We start from the raw sequence: 16,529 nt of genomic DNA, 5'->3' as shown, positions 1-16,529 counted from the left end.
CCCCGTGGGTGCTTCCTGCCCGTTCTCCCCCCTTTGGCCACTTCTCCCATAGCCACTCAAGTCAGACTTTCTCCCAAGAAAGTTCTCTGCCCAGCACTGAGCTCCTGGTGCACCTGCAAACCCCAAATTCCCTTAGGCTTGTGGGAAACCTACAGGGTCACAAGCCTCAGTGGACATGGAGCTCTTAAATCCTTCTCCTATCCAACTTCTGTGTGCGTGTAAGATTTTCTGGGGCCCTGACTAGCCTTTCTGTCTGCTCCAGTGGAATATCAGGGCCACGGAGCAGCGGGTGTGTGTGAGGGGGTCTCCCTCTTTGCTGCCTGCTGAGGGGAAGGTGCTGAGAGACTGCGCATGCTCCGAGAGCGAGGTGAACCGTTCGGTGAGAGGCAGACTCGAAGCCTTCATCCCCTACGACCACCCGAGAGAAGTGGGCAGGCGCCAGAAGGCGTGTCCCGAGATTTCCATAGAACAGCGCCCACTCTGGGGTAGTTCCTGAATATGTAAAACCGTGCGATGGATATGGATGACCTGCGGGGAGAAAACGGGAGCCGTGAGGGGGGAGCGCTCGCGCGTGTCAGGCGGAGTCATCCCCGCGCGTCCGGCAGCGTAATAAACAACGAGCGGCTTCATAGCGCCTGTGGCTCTTGAGTTTTACTAGCGTCGCCTTTTCCCGGCATCACTGAGGCCTCAGCTGAGATGGGGTGACCCCCAGGCTGAAGCAAAACCGCTGCGGGCTGAAGCAGCGGGGCACAAGGACTGAGATGAGAATGGCTCTGGGCTTAGACAAAACCGGCTGCAGCTGAGGCGGGGGGGGGGGGGGGGGGCAGTTATGAGGCAGAAAGGGCTGTGGGCTGAGGCAAAACCGGCTGCGGGCTGAGGGGAAAATTGGTCCGAGCTGAGGCAAAACCGACTGTGATCTGAAGGAAAAATGGCTGAGGGTTGAGGGAAAAACTGGTGCGGGCTGAGGGGAAAACACCTGAGGGCTGAGGCAAGAACAGTTGCCGATGAGGCGGGGCGGCCCCCAGACTGAGGCAGCAGCGGCGACGGTTCTCAGCCTGGGCGATGGGGTGGGGCGGGGGGAAGAGGCCAGGCACTGAGCACAGTGGCGAGGAGTCTCCCTACAGCTCCCCGGCCCCACGCCGTCCCGCTGCCAACTTGAAGGAAGCCCCAGTCCCGTCCCGTCCCGTCCCCCACCTTTTCGTTTTTCCTTTAATTTTTTCCTGTTCCCACACAAATACATACATATATGTGTATATATATATATATTTGTATATACATATATATACACACTATATGTACACACTATTTACACAGTCTCTCTCTATATATACACACACACAAGTATGTACATTATCTATATAAAAGGGAGCATTATATAAGGGGCTACAGTGCAGGAGAGTTATGGGGTGTCGTGCAAATGCCCTATAGAGTACAGGCCAAGCAGAATGTCTGTACATCTGCATTTATTATTTCTTGGAAGCAGTTGGAACAGACAGGGTTTGCCCATCAGAAGGAGCTGAGTTCCCAAGCTGGGAACACAACTGGCTGTGCTGATTTACAAGGCTTCTGGCTTCCCCAGTGAATCCCAGGTGAAGCAAGGCTGCCTGCTCCCCGCATGATAGCCAAGGCTGGGCAGGGACGATGCCCCCTCACTGTGGGCTCCAGCTCCTAACAGAGCTGGGCAGTATTTTTTAACAACTTGTGGGAAAAACAGGGTTTTTTGGAGGGTGCTGCATTTATGTACATACTCGGGCCACCTTCAGCAGAGAGTCCCTCGGAAATGAAAACGGGGGAAATGGGTGGGAAATGTTTCATTTCGGCCTTTCATAACTTCAATGTGAAGTGACTGAAGCAAAAGGTTTACAAACACATATTCAGGGACTTCTGCCTCCGCCTGCCCCGCTGGCAGCCGCGAGAGGGCGATCTGTATCCATTCACCCACCCATCCTTCCATCCGTCCAGGTAAAACCATGGCCAGGTACCGACGCAACACACACACACCGATAAATACAGGGTATCGTTTACAGAAGACATCATACATTATCCTATACACGATATTACACCTCTCTCTACAGTGTGTAGCACCTATAGAAGGGCCTCCGAATGTCTATAAAAATACATATTTATATACATATACTACAGATACACACAATATATATTTACACAAACGCTATATATATACACTACATATATACACACTATATACACAGTCTATATACAAACACATATATACATTATCTATATACAACGGTTATAATTCTACAGTACATTGTGTAGATACACAAAATATATATATACACAAACGCTGTATATATATACACATATATATATATATATATACACTATATATACCCTGCCTCCCAGGAATGCTGTGCCTGACGAGGAACACCTACTCAATTTCACAGATCCATCCATTCCCAGAAGAATATTGCCACTTTTGATGTCTCTGTGGATCACTCGATTTGAATGAAGGAAGTCCAGGGCTTTCAGGCACTGAGATTAAACACAGAAACACAAGGAGAAAATTAATTAGGCTGATTTTTTTCCCACAAAAAAGGAAATGGCTCTAAAAGATCAAATTTCCAGGTGACACATCAATTGCAGACATACCTCAAGTGGCAAAGTTTGGAATAATAAATAAAATAAAATGAAATTAAACTAGAAAGGAAAGTACAACAACATTATAGGAGTATAATAACAGAGTACAGGAAATGCAGTGAGACTGGCAGGCCGTTCACTTGGATGCTCTTTTCTTCTCCACATCATAACAGCAATGCAGAAACAAAGCTCTGAAGAGGAAATCACTCCTGTTCTTACCACCTTTTGCAAAGAACCATCCTGTCCAAGCTGTCAGAAGCACGGTCAGCATCCCTTACCTCCCAGCTGATAGAGGCTATCATCTCTTGCTCAAGAGCTTGAATGGAGCTAAGGTGAATCCCTCCACATATTCCATCACCAGCCAGAGTTCTTCATTGAAAAGGTAGCTGAAAGAAGAAACCCACAGCATGGAGATGAATGGGCCCAGCTAAATGACCTTATGGGAAAGACTGCAGTTGAGTTTTCTTGCCAGGTCACTTGTAAATGAAGAGAGAATCTGAGCAGGCTAAATGAGAAAGGCTCATCTGTGAAAAAGGAGATGTCCTAGATGGCAAGCAAGGCAAAAATGCAGTTTAGTGACAGCAGAGAGAAATCTGGAACCAGGACATTGCCATCAGCTGCTTCATCATCTTAACTCCTCCCTTCCAGCCTGAACTCCAGGAAGCAGGCAACACAGACTTCTCCATGGGAGGAGAGTGTGCACCACTGAGGGCAGATGTTGGTCAACCCCTTGGAAAGCATTGCATAGAGTGCATTCAGAAACAGGGAAAACCATTTAAAACCTGGCACATTGTGTGGTTGTGCAAACAAGAGCCTAGGCTTCCTGGCATCCACAGCAACAGAAAGTAGAGGGAAAACCCCAAGGGCAATAATTTCTAGGTGGGTTTATCAGCACATATCATTAAGGCACAGAAAAGATGATCAGTTTGAAAAAAACCAGACCCCAAAAGAACAGGGAGGTAGTGAACTGAAGGGCTGTGGCTTTAGGAAGACATGGCAGATGGAGGTTTTGGAAGACACGCTTCAAACTACCTATACCAGAAAAGGCCAAGGCAGACACAAGGCAAGCTCCTCCCTGAAGGAGCTAAGAGACCTGTGCCCTGCTCCTCCCATCCACTGCAGGTGGAGGAGTTGAGAAATAATGAAGAGCTCCATGTTCTTCCAGTGACCAAAGTGGCTTTTTAGCCCTTGGCTTGCAGTGTGTCAATGATGTGATAATCCCAGAACCACTCACCTGTCTATATAGTGAATGATATTGGGGTGCCTCATGCTACTCAGGACAACTTTTTCGCTTTGATGCTTTTGGTCTCCAAGTAAAATCTTCTTGATGGCCACCTAAAGAGAGATGAAAAGCCACAGACTTGAGAAGTCTGTTGCACAGGACCACAACGCACATGGAGCAGGTGTCTTTGGAATGATGGAGCCAGGCTGGGCCAAACTGCCTGGGATTAGACACCAGAGCTTCTTAACTGACAGGACAAGAGGCGATTCCTCCACTGGCCCTTGTGTGCCAGTTACAGGACACATGGCTATAGACATTTTGCCTTGTAAACTCTGGACAAATGGTCTCCAAACAATCAATCCATAGTGTGGGAAATCCCATCCTGAAAGGTCATGAGGGTTACACAGAAAAATATAATCCCTGTACTTTGTAACATCTTGAAGTTGGATTTTGCAACTCTAAAGAACGTTTTTAACCCAGTTCCTATTGGCAATTCTTTTCTGGGTTTAAAAAGGAATAACCCATTCTAGGGTATTTTATGGGTGTGGCCGGGGTTATGAGCAGCGCTCAGGGCCTTTAGATCCCTTGCAGACTCCTGTGTAAGTGCACTTCCCAAGTGCAGCACTGCAGCTGGGTAAGGAGCCACCAAGTAGCTGATGCATTAGCATAGTCAGTAAATAAGTCTGAGCAAAGGTGTCCTTCTCTGAAAGATACCCCTGCCCTCCTTGCCTTCTTTTGGGGACATAATAAGGACAAGGTCTGTCCAAACCGTGTGTTGCAGGCTGACACTTGTCTGCCCTCAGAGGAACAGTCTCTGCAGCAAAGATCTCGTGGCCACCCAGAGCTGTGGCCACAGCTCCCAGCGGAGGGGAAAGCACTCGAGAGCTGCACAATCTGCCGGGGGTGCTGGCCCTTACCTGTCCTCCTGTGGCAATGTCAACTCCTCGGAAAACTGTTCCACAACTCCTAGAAACAGAGCAGCAGCCAAGAAAGGAGAAGGTGTTTAGGCCCTGGGTGAGAAAGCCAGCCCAGAGAGCAGAGCTCTGCTGCCCAGTGTTTATAAAACACTCGGCTTCAGCAGCAGCCCAGCAGCCCAGCAGCCCTCTGCCATGCAGGGTGGCCAGGAGAAAACATAGGACATACTCAATGTCCTGCTCCTTGTTACAGGCAAGAGACTGCCAGCATTGAGTTGTCTTTGACAATGCCTTCTGACCACAGTTATTAAATACTGATCAGGACTGACAGACAGGAGGATGTAAGCCCAGTGTCTGCCCATGTTTGCAGCTTGCCCGACTGCATGCTTGATAGGACACCAGCAAAATCCCTGGCCCATGGTTTTATGGAAGTAGCTGAGATTGGACTTACCCTTGGCCAATTATCTGCTGTAAAGTGTATTTCTTCATAGGGTTCTCCTCACTCACAATGCCCTCTGAAAGAAACAACATGAAAGATGCTCGTGTGAAACAGAGATACCACCTTGCAGCAGATCCGAAAGGCAGCCCCACTGTGCGGGGCTGTGAGCCCTTTGTAGTCAGCTGGTAACAACAACAACAACAACAACAACAACAACAACAACAGCAATAACCACAACAGCAGAGGCAGCTCCGAAGCACAGGTGGCTCCACAAAGACTGATTTTCCACAGTCTTTTGAGGGTTTACCTTGACAGGAAACTAAGCACATGGAGAAATGCTCAGAGGAGACAGAAATCAGAAAAGAACAGGCACCAATGCAAGAGTGCGATGGATATGGATGACCTACGGGGAGAAAACGGGAGCCGTGAGGGGGGAGCGCTCGCGCGCGTCCGGCAGCGTAATAAACAACGAGCGGCTTCATAGCGCCTGTGGCTCTTGAGTTTTACTAGCGTCGCCTTTTCCCGGCATCACTGAGGCCTCAGCTGAGATGGGGTGACCCCCAGGCTGAAGCAAAAACCGCTGCGGGCTGAAGCAGCGGGGCACAAGGGCTGAGATGAGAATGGCTCTGGGCTTAGACAAAACCGGCTGCAGCCGAGGCGGGGTGGGGCAGTTATGAGGCAGAAAGGGCTGTGGGCTGAGGCAAAACCGGCTGCGGATTGAGGGGAAAATTGGTGCGGGCTGAGAGGAAAACACCTGAGGGCTGAGGCAAGAACAGTTGCCGATGAGGCGGGGCGGCCCCCAGACTGAGGCAGCAGCGGCGACGGTTCTCAGCCTGGGCGATGGGGTGGGGCGGGGGGAAGAGGCCAGGCACTGAGCACAGTGGCGAGGAGTCTCCCTACAGCTCCCCGGCCCCACGCCGTCCCGCTGCCAACTTGAAGGAAGCCCCAGTTCCACCACCCCCCCCCCCCCATCTTTCCGTTTTTCCTTTAATTCTTTCCTTCCCCAATTCCAAGCCATACCAAAACCCCCATCAATGGGGCTTCCCAGCTATGAATAACAACAAAAGTTAATTTAATAATGAAGTGGCTGCAAAGATCAGAGTAGATACTTGCCACCGCCCGGTGCGGAAGGAAACAGGGACGCGACACAGAACGGTCTGACAAGGCAGAAGGAAGGGGTGCAACAGCTATTTTATTAGGAGGAACGAGGACTTATGTAGGGTTCAGGTGAGGGAGGTCCGATAACCGGGGCGGAGCATGGGACGGACATCTCAGGGTGCCACAGGACTGGGGAGTAGGGAGAAGGAGGGAGGAACTTGGGAGGAGTCAGGTATCTGGGGCCAATGGGAGCTCACTCCGCACTGCGGCATTTTCTGGCCAATCAGTGTGGGATGAGCGGGAAAGCAGGGGAGAGTAAGGGAGAAAACAACTTTTGGTGGGAATAACTGGGGACAAGTTCAGACATGTCTGGGGTAGTACAAGTCAAGGGGATTGATACAGAGATATATGTGTGGGTACATTAAACTGGCTTCAGAACTGGGTAAAAACATGCAAGTCCATAAGTTGCTGTTTTCCTCAAGCACCATTCAGGTCTCTCCAAGCTCGGAAACGCTGCCATTCTGTTTCTTGTTCCTCCACACATACATTGGCTGTTTTCCAAGTCCTTCTTTACTCTGCCTCCTTTGCGAGTGGAGGCATATCAGTGTTGGGAAAGGAGACTTCTTCAGGTTGTGATGCTGCAGCAGTGCCTGCCATTGCAGAGCTCTTGAGGATCTGTGGCAAGAATTAGTTTCTGTGAGAAAGGTGGCTTGCAGAGATGCCCTGAGATCATAGTTCAAATGCAAACCCTTGGGAAGATGCTGTTGGCCACCAGTTGGGCTCTTAAACTGTCTCTTGCTGCCCACTTCACAAAGTGAATGGACGAGAAGAAAAGACTGGATTTACACGAGTTCCTGGGCAGTTTCCTCTTCAATTTTTATGCATTTTTGAACTGTGCAGAGGGGCAGGTATCCCCAAGGGACAGTTTCTCCTGTCTCCTGCAAGGGACCCTGACTCAATTTGGAAGTTCAAAACCCCTTTTCCAGGTGTCAGTGGCTGGGCTGTAGCACCATGTCATGGCAGGGCTACAGCCCTCACAATCTTCAGCCATGCATGGCAAACACTGTCTGCTCAGGAACTTGCAGCTCTGAATGACACCAAAGGCAGCGCTAATGTACGCTGGCACTTACTGATTTCATTCGTTAAGGCTTTGCTTTGACAACTTCTTTCTCTGCTTGCTCTTCTTTCCCCTCTTGTCCAGAAAGAGAGGGACCCAGCAGAGGTTCTGGTGCCTGTGTTGTGGATCTCCTGGCTGCATCAATCAGAGGAGCCATCTCGTCAAGACTCTTGGATTTCTTTAAAAACGGATGCTGCACCCAAAACGAAAGAAAAACCAATAGAGCCATTACTTTCCAAACACAGATTCTCACAGGCTCCAGCAGGATCCCTCTGGTTACCAGCAATACACATCAGGAGGACTGAGGGCACCATCTACACCTCCAACTTCATGTCCAGGACCTTGCTATCACAGGAAACATGGCCCATAAGGCCATTATTCAATTTCTCAAGGTGTCTGCAGCAAGGAGGTTTGCCTTGCCAGTGCTCGGGAATGCCACTTGCTGTCTCGGGCCTTTTTCCATTTCAGAAAACTCAAAGGACTCCCTTAGGTTCCTCTTCTCTAAAGACTTGGGCTATTTTAGGTGTGAAAATTGATGAGGAGCATAAGCCCCTCCTCGGGAAATTCCCGTACCTCTAAGCAAGGTCAACCCCAGGAGGATGCAGGCCTGTGTGTTGTTCTGAAGAGCACTGAGGTGGAGGTTCTCAGCACCCAGACAAGAGCAGGGACACAAGGGGCAGAGTGCTGATGGACTCAGCTCTGGCTTGCAGGGAGAGCAGTGTGTGCATTCCAGCCCTGCCCCTCCCTGTGCTGGCTGCCACCTTCCTTCCCAGCAGGGACAGCCCAGTGGCACCTTCTGCAGCTCCCTCTCTCTGCCATAAAACCTGCCAGAACCCTGGAGCACTTCTGGCCTGCTTGAATGTGCCAGGCAGCAAATGGGGCTGGGACAAGGCCCGCTCAGCTGTCCCTCCTTGGGTGGCAGAAACCTCAAAGAGTGGGGCAGGAGGGACAAGCTGGGCCCCCTCTGAGGCTCACAGTGAGCTCCCCACAGCCCCTTCCTTCTCCCAGGCCATTAATACTCTGACCACTTGGCTGGGACTGCTTCCTTGGGTCCCCCTCCACCAACACCATTTCAGCCTCTGGACCTGCTATTATGCTACTCCAGGTCTTTTGCCACCAGGTACAACCAAGTGTCCTCCCAAAGTACAAGCCAGGGCCACAGACAGGACCAGATGGTGGAAGACCTTTCCTTGGAGGAAAGGCCAAGACAGATGGCACTGGAGAAGAGAAGGTCCCAGGGAGAACTTATTGTGGCCTTTCAGTCCTTCAAGGGGACACATTTTTTCAAAGGGCCTGTTGCAATGGGACAAAGGGTCATGGTTTTCAAGTGGAAGAGGATAGATTCTGGTTACATCTAAGGAAGTTATTGTTTAGAATGAGGGTGCTGAAACACTGGCACAGGAAGTGGATGCCCCACCCCTGGTCAGGTGGGACAGGGCTCTGAGCAATCCGGTCTAGTTGAAGATGTCCCTGCTCGTTGCAGGGGGGTTGGACTAGATGCCACTTAAAGGTCCCTTCCAAGCCAAATTATTCTAGGATGCTACTTAGTTGTCATTTGAAAAGCACCAAGAGTGGAGATTAGTAGGAGAGGAAGCCTCCTGATGCCTCTGAGTTTAGCTGATGACAAAGCCCATCCCTGGACAGCTGTTTCACCTGCAGCCACTTTACCTTCAGCAGCTTCTTGGCCGTCCATCGACGCTTCACCTTCCGATTCAGGCAGGACTGCAGGAAGGAACGGAACACAGGCGACAGTTCTCTGGGAGTCTCCAGCTCCGGTGGCACGTCCTTAGGCTGGGACAAAGGAAACACAAGGCAGCCATTAACCATCCCTCCCTGAGGGGAAGAGCTCCAGCACAGGCCAGTCCTTGCTTTCTGAGACTTGACCTGGGGCTTCTCCAGGAGCCCTGATCAACATTTGAGCTTAAGGAAGCAGAGAATTTTCAGCATCCAGACCAGTCCTGCTAATTGCCTTCATCTCTTTTTGCTGCCTTCTGCAAGGCAAATGCAATCCAAAAGAAGTCTTCCAAGCAAAGTCAGGGACCTTTTTCAGAAGAACTGGAAGACTGACATTTTCCATAATTGTTGCCTTCCTCAGGAATTAACTGTGCAGCATTTAACTTGGTTTCAGCTGTTAGTTCATGGGGTTTTATCCCAGTATACCTTCCTGGCCTATTGCACACTCCTTTGATGTAAGAACGGGTCATTTCATTTTAGGGAATTAGCATCTACAACTGCAAACTTGAAAATACATTGGCTTACTACAAGGAGCTGTGCTAGAACCTACTTTTAGAAATGTACTGGCTAATACATACTTGTGGCAGTACTAGAAGCAGTGACCTGCCCTGAAAGGCTCAGGTAAGCAGTGGGCACTGGTCCCAGTTTGAAAAGACTTCTGGCCTGCAGATCCCCTTGAAATGCTTTTCACAGTAATTCTCCAACGGGAGAATCCTGCTGCTTAAAAACTCCTGCCATTGGGAGATCCAGCTCCAAGGGAGTTCAAAGAGCACAGGAGGAATTCAAGCATTGTGGGAGGCCAAAACGGCCCATTTCTGCACTGGCACATGTCGCTTCTCCTGTGAGCAGATGTGCTCCAGGACACTTTTAGACGTGGGCCTTGGGGGGACTAGTTCAAGCTGATGTGAGTGGGAGAAAGATATGGCTCAGGGGAGAAAGGCAGGGCTCTCTGACACTATTTGCACCTTACCCGTGTAGGACCATCCACCATTTCTAGTGCTGTGATCCCAAGGGCCCAGATGTCCACTTTGGCATCATATCTGTCTCCTCTCAACATTTCTGATGCCATATAGAAAGGAGCTGCAAAAAATGACCTCCATGTCTTTCGCCGGGGCTTCAGCCAAGCACATAAGCCAAAATCAACTGCAGAAAAAAGAAATAGTGTTAAAACCGGCTTGAATTATGAAAGCAAGCACAAGAATTCCCCACTCTCAGTCTGAGAGCACAGTGTTGAATCTAGCTGGAAGAGTGGCTGTGCTCTGTTTCCTCTGGAAGGGACATACCCAAACCAAAGGCACTCTTGACAGCCTCATCCTCTCTAGAGCTCTCTGCACATTGCAACTCTGCTCTCAGCTTACAGCAGTGGGCTGGGCACTCCCACCAGCACCACTTTTGGGGAGCTGGCAGGCACTCAAAGGCAACCCCAGACCCTGCCTCCAAGGAACGCTGTGCCTGACCAAGAACACCTACTCAATCTCACAGATCCATCGATTCCTAGAAGAATATTGTCACTTTTGATGTCTCTGTGGATCACTCGATTTGAATGAAGGAAATCCAGGGCTTTCAGGCACTGAGATTAAACAAAGAAATGAGAGAAAAAAATTAATTAGGCTGATTTTTTTCCCACAAAAAAGGAAATGGCTCTAAAAGATCAAATTTCCAGGTGACACAACAATTGCAGACATACCTCAAGTGGCAAAGTTTGGAATAATAAATAAAATAAAATGAAATTAAACTAGAAAGGAAAGTACAACAACATTATAGGAGTATAATAACAGAGTACAAGAAATGCAGTGAGACTGGCAGGCCGTTCACTTGGATGCTCTTTTCTTCTCCACATCATAACAGCAACGCAGAAACAAAGCTCTGAACAGGAAATCACTCCTGCTCTTACCACCTTTTGCAAAGAACCATCCTGTCCAAGCTGTCAGAAGCAAGGGCAGCATCCCTTACCTCCCGACTGATGGAGGCTATCATCTCTTCCTCAAGAGCTTGTTTGGAAATGACATCGCCTAAGGTGCATCCCTCCACATATTCCATCACCAGCCAGAGTTCTTCATTGAAAAGGTAGCTGAAAGAAGAAACCCACAGCATGGAGATGAATGGGCCCAGCTAAATGACCTTATGGGAAAGACTGCAGTTGAGTTTTCTTGCCAGGTCACTTGTAAATGAAGAGAGAATCTGAGCAGGCTAAATGAGAAAGGCTCATCTGTGAAAAAGGAGATGTCCTAGATGGCAAGCAAGGCAAAAATGCAGTTTAGTGACAGCAGAGAGAAATCTGGAACCAGGACATTGCCATCAGCTGCTTCATCATCTTAACTCCTCCCTTCCAGCCTGAACTCCAGGAAGCAGGCAACACAGACTTCTCCACGGGAGGAGAGTGTGCACCACTGAGGGCAGATGTTGGTCAACCCCTTGGAAAGCATTGCATAGAGTGCATTCAGAAACAGGGAAAACCATTTAAAACCTGGCACATTGTGTGGTTGTGCAAACAAGAGCCTAGTCTTCCTGGCATCCACAGCAACAGAAAGTAGAGGGAAAACCCCAAGGGCAATAATTTCTAGGTGGGTTTATCAGCACGTATCATTAAGGCACAGAAAAGATGATCAGTTTGAAAAAAACCAGACCCCAAAAGAACAGGGAGGTAGTGAATGAAGGGCTGTGGCTTTAGGAAGACATGGCAGATGGAGGTTTTGGAAGACACGCTTCAAACTACCTATACCAGAAAAGGCCAAGGCAGACACAAGGCAAGCTCCTCCCTGAAGGAGCTAAGAGACCTGTGCCCTGCTCCTCCCATCCACTGCAGGTGGAGGAGTTGAGAAATAATGAAGAGCTCCATGTTCTTCCAGTGACCAAAGTGGCTTTTTAGCCTTTGGCTTGCAGTGTGTCAATGAACCTCAATGTGATAATCCCAGAACCACTCACCTGTCTATATAGTGAATGATATTGGGGTGCCTCATTCTCTTTAGGACCGTAACTTCATTTACAACTTTTTCGCTTTGATGCTTTTGGTCTCCAAGAAAAATCTTCTTGATGGCCACCTAAAAGGAGATTAAAAGCCATAGACTTGAGAAGTCTGTTGCACGGGACCACAACGCACATGGAGCGGGTGTCTTTGGAATGATGGAGCCAGGCTGGGCCAAACTGCCTGGGATTAGACACCAGAGCTTCTTAACTGACAGGACAAGAGGCGATTCCTCCACTCGCCCTTGTGTGCCAGTTACAGGACACATGGCTATAGACATTTTGCCTTGTAAACTCTGGACAAATGGTCTCCAAACAATCAATCCATAATGGAGGAAATCCCGTCCTAAAAGGTCATGGAGGTTTCAGAAAAAAAAAAAAATACAATCCCAGAACTTTGTAACATGTTGAAGTTGGATTTTGCAACTCTAAAGAACGTTTTTTAACCCAGTTCCTATTTGCAGTTCTTTTCTGGGTTTGAAAAGGAATAACCCATTCTAGGGTATTTTATGGATGTGGCCGGGGTTATGAGCAGCTCTCAGGGCCTTTAGATCCCTTGCAGACTCCTGTGTAAGTGCACTTCCCAAGTGCAGCACTGCAGCTGGGTAAGGAGCCACCAAGTAGCTGATGCATTAGCATAGTCAGTAAATAAGTCTGAGCAAAGGTGTCCTTCTCTGAAAGATACCCCTGCCCTCCTTGCCTTCTTTTGGGGACTTAATAAGGACAAGGTCTGTCCAAACCGTGTGTTGCAGGCTGACACTTGTCTGCCCTCAGAGGAACAGTCTCTGCAGCAAAGATCTCGTGGCCACCCAGAGCTGTGGCCACAGCTGCCAGCGGAGGGGAAAGCACTCGAGAGCTGCACAATCTGCCGGGGGTGCTGGCCCTTACCTGTCCTCCTGTGGCAATGTCAACTCCTCGGAAAACTGTTCCAAAAGTCCTAGAAACAGAGCAGCAGCCAAGAAAGGAGAAGGCGTTTAGGCCCTGGGTGAGAAAGCCAGCCCAGAGAGCAGAGCTCTGCTGCCCAGAGTGTTTATAAAACACTCGGCTTCAGCAGCAGCCCAGCAGCCCAGCAGCCCTGTGCCATGCAGGGTGGCCAGGAGAAAACATAGGACATACTCAACGTCCTGCTCCTTGTTACAGGCAAGAGACTGCCAGCATTGAGTTGTCTTTGACAATGCCTTCTGACCACAGTTATTAAATACTGATCAGGACTGACAGACAGGAGGATGTAAGCCCAGTGTCTGCCCATGTTTGCAGCTTGCCCGACTGCATGCTTGATAGGACACCAGCAAAATCCCTGGCCCATGGTTTTGTGGAAGTAGCTGAGATTGGACTTACCCTTGGCCAATTATCTGCTGTAAAGTGTATTTCTTCGCAGGGTTCTCCTCACTCACAATGCCCTCTGAAAGAAACAACATGAAAGATGCTCGTGTGAAACAGAGATACCACCGTGCAGCAGATCCGAAAGGCAGCCCCACTGTGCGGGGCTGTGAGCCCTTTGTAGTCAGATGGCAACAACAATCACAAGAGCAACAGAGGCAGCTCTGAAGCACAGGTGGCTCGACAAACACTCTGTTCCTTTAGTACAGCTAAAGTTGACATGCATACCACGGACTGCTCTACCAGAAGTGAAATACATGATACGTACTGAGATCGGCGAGGTAAATACTTGTTAGTGAGGATATCAGTTGTGGCTGGTCTGAGCTTTTTCTCCCTGTGCTGGTTTCCCCAGAGCTTTTCTTCCCAGTGTTTGTTTTCTGTGTGCATTTTTTCCCAGTGCCTCTTTTGCCAGTGCTTGTGCTTGGCATTTCAGTGTCGGGCAAGCAGTCTTCTTTAGGTTGTGGTGCTGCAGCAACACCTGCCATTGCAGAGCTCTTGAGGATCTGTGGCAAGAATTAGTTTCTGTCAGAAAGGTGGCTTGCAGAGATGTCCTGAGATCATATTTCAAATACAAACCCTTGGGAAGATGCTGTTGGCCACAAGTCAGGCTCTTAAACTGTCTCTTGCTGCCCACTTCACAAAGTGAATGAACGAGAAGAAAGGACTGGATTTACACGAGTTCATGGGCAGTTTCCTCTTCAATTTTCATGCATTTTCTCAACTAGGTCGTGCAGAGGGGCAACTACCCTCTAGGGCACAGTTATTGCTGTGTGTCCTGCAAGGGACACTCTGACTCAACTTGGAAGTTCAAAACCCCTTTTCCAGGTGTCAGTGGCTGGGCTGAAGCACCATGTCATGGCAGGGCTAGAGCCCTCACAATCTTCAGCCACAAAAAGCAAGCGCTGTCTGCTCAGGAACTTGCAGCTCTGATTGACACCAAAAGCAGTGCTAATGTACTCTGGCACTTACTGATTTCACTCCTTCAGGCTTTGCTTTGACAACTTTCTTCTCTACTTGCACTTCTTTCCCCTCTTGTCCAGAAAGAGAGGGAGCCAGCAGAGGTTCTGGTGCCGCTGTTCTGGGTCTCCTGGCTGCATCAATCAGAGGAGCCATCTCGACAAGACTCTTGGATTTTTTTAAAAACCGATGCTGCACCGAAAAACCAAAGAAGAACAAAAGGAGCCATTACTTTCCAAATGCAGTTTCTCACAGGCTCCAGTGGGATTCCTCTGGTTACCAGTAATACACATCAGGAGGATGTAGGGAACTATCTAGACCTCCATCTTTCCTCTGAGGAAAGGCCAAGACAGATGGCACTGGAGAAGACAAGGTCCCAGGGAGAGCTTATTGTGGCCTTTCAGTCCTTCAAGGGGACACATTTTCTCAAAGGGCATGGTTGCAATGGGACAAAGGGTCATGGTTTTCAAGTGGAAGAGGATAGATTCTGGTTACATCTAAGGAAGTCATTGTTTAGAATGAGGGTGCTGAAACACTGGCACAGGAAGTGCATAACCCATCCCTGGTCAGGTGGGACAGGGCTCTGAGCAACCCGGGCTAGTTGAAGATGTCCCTGCTCATTGCAGGGGGGTTGGACTGGATGCCACTTATAGGACCCTTCCAAGCCAAACTATTCTGTGACGCTACTTAGTTGTCATTTGAAAAGCACCAAGAGTGGAGATTAGTAGGAGAGGAAGCCTCCTGATGCCTCTGAGTTTAGTTAATGACAAAGCCCATCCCTGGACAGCTGTTTCACCTGCAGCCACTTTACCTTCAGCAGCTTCCTGGCTGTCCATCGACGCTTCGCATTCCGTTTCAGGCAGGACTGCAGGAAGGAACGGAACACAGGCGACAGGTTTCTGCGAGTTTTCAGCTGGGGTGGCACGTCCTTAGGCTTGGGACAAAGGAAACACAAGACAGCCATTAACCATCCCTCCCTGAGGGGAAGAGCTCCAGCACAGGCCAGTCCTTGCTTTCTGAGACTTGACCTGGGGCTTTTCCAGGAGCCCTGATCAACATTTGAGCTTAAGGAAGCAGAGAATTTTCAGCATTCAGACCAGTCCTATTAATTGCCTTCATCTCTTTTTGCTGCCTTCTGCAAGGCAAATGCAATCCAAAAGAAGTCTTCCAAGAAAAGTCAGGGACCTTTTTCAGAAAGACTGGAAGACTGACATTTTCCGTAATTGTTGCCTTCCTCAGGAATTAACTGTGCAGCATTTAACTTGATTTCAGCTCTTAGTCATGGGGTTTTATCCCAGTATACCTTCCTGGCCTATTGCACACTCCTTTGGTGTAAGAACGGGTCATTTCATTTTAGGGAATTAGCATCTACAACTGCAAACTTGAAAATACATTGGCTTACTACAAGGAGCTGTGCTAGAACCTACTTTTAGAAACGTACTGGCTAATACATACTTGTGGCAGTACTAGAAGCAGTGACCTGCCCTGAAAGGCTCAGGTAAGCAGTGGGCACTGGTCCCAGTTTGAAAAGACTTCTGGCCTGCAGATCCCCTTGAAATGCTTTTCACAGTAATTCTCCAACGGGAGAATCCTGCTGCTGAAAAACTCCTGCCATTGGGAGATCCAGCTCCAAGGGAGTTCAAAGAGCACAGGAGGAATTCAAGCATTGTGGGAGGCCAAAACGGCCCATTTCTGCACTGGCACATGTCGCTTCTCCTGTGAGCAGATGTGCTCCAGGACACTTTTAGACGTGGGCCTTGGTGGGACTAGTTCAAGCTGATGTGAGTGGGAGAAAGATATGGCTCAGGGGAGAAAGGCAGGGCTCTCTGACAGTATTTGCACCTTACCTGCGTAGGACCATCCACCATTTCTAGTGCAATGATCCCAAGTGCCCAGATGTCCACTTTGGCACCATATATGTCTCCTCTCAACATTTCAGGGGCCATATAGAAAGCAGTCCCAACGACTGACCACCGTTTCTTCTGCCAGGGCGTAAGCCAAGCACAGAAGCCAAAATCAACTGCAGACAAAAACAAGGACTGTTAAAACCAGCTTGAATTATGAAAGCAAGCACAAGAATTCCCCACTCTCAGTCTGAGAGCACAG

The 16,529-nt window shown here is 49.1% G+C and overlaps 1 protein-coding gene and 1 long non-coding RNA gene across 2 annotated transcripts in view; one reads left to right on the top strand and one right to left on the bottom strand.

Moving 5' to 3' along the window:
• Positions 1-16,529, bottom strand: part of LOC127470375 (uncharacterized) — a 181,219-nt gene that overhangs the window by 128,167 nt on the left and 36,523 nt on the right. The window contains exons 26-28 of the mRNA XM_051785824.1: positions 12,048-12,163; positions 11,076-11,193; positions 2,394-2,493 (exon numbers count right to left, since the gene is read on the bottom strand). Of these exons, the coding sequence (XP_051641784.1) occupies positions 2,394-2,493; positions 11,076-11,193; positions 12,048-12,163 (334 nt within the window). The remainder of the gene's footprint in view (positions 1-2,393; positions 2,494-11,075; positions 11,194-12,047; positions 12,164-16,529) is intronic.
• LOC127470844 (uncharacterized) overlaps positions 6,845-16,529 on the top strand; it is a 43,472-nt gene continuing 33,787 nt past the window's right edge. The window contains exon 1 of the long non-coding RNA XR_007904422.1: positions 6,845-6,900. This is a non-coding gene — a long non-coding RNA (uncharacterized LOC127470844). The remainder of the gene's footprint in view (positions 6,901-16,529) is intronic.

This window comes from Manacus candei, unplaced genomic scaffold (genome assembly GCF_025592945.1).
Source record: "Manacus candei isolate 608988 ecotype Guabito, Panama unplaced genomic scaffold, ASM2559294v1 h1tg000003l, whole genome shotgun sequence".
In the NCBI taxonomy this organism is placed as follows: Eukaryota; Metazoa; Chordata; class Aves; order Passeriformes; family Pipridae; genus Manacus; species Manacus candei.
This window is presented reverse-complemented; position numbering and strand designations above follow the sequence as displayed.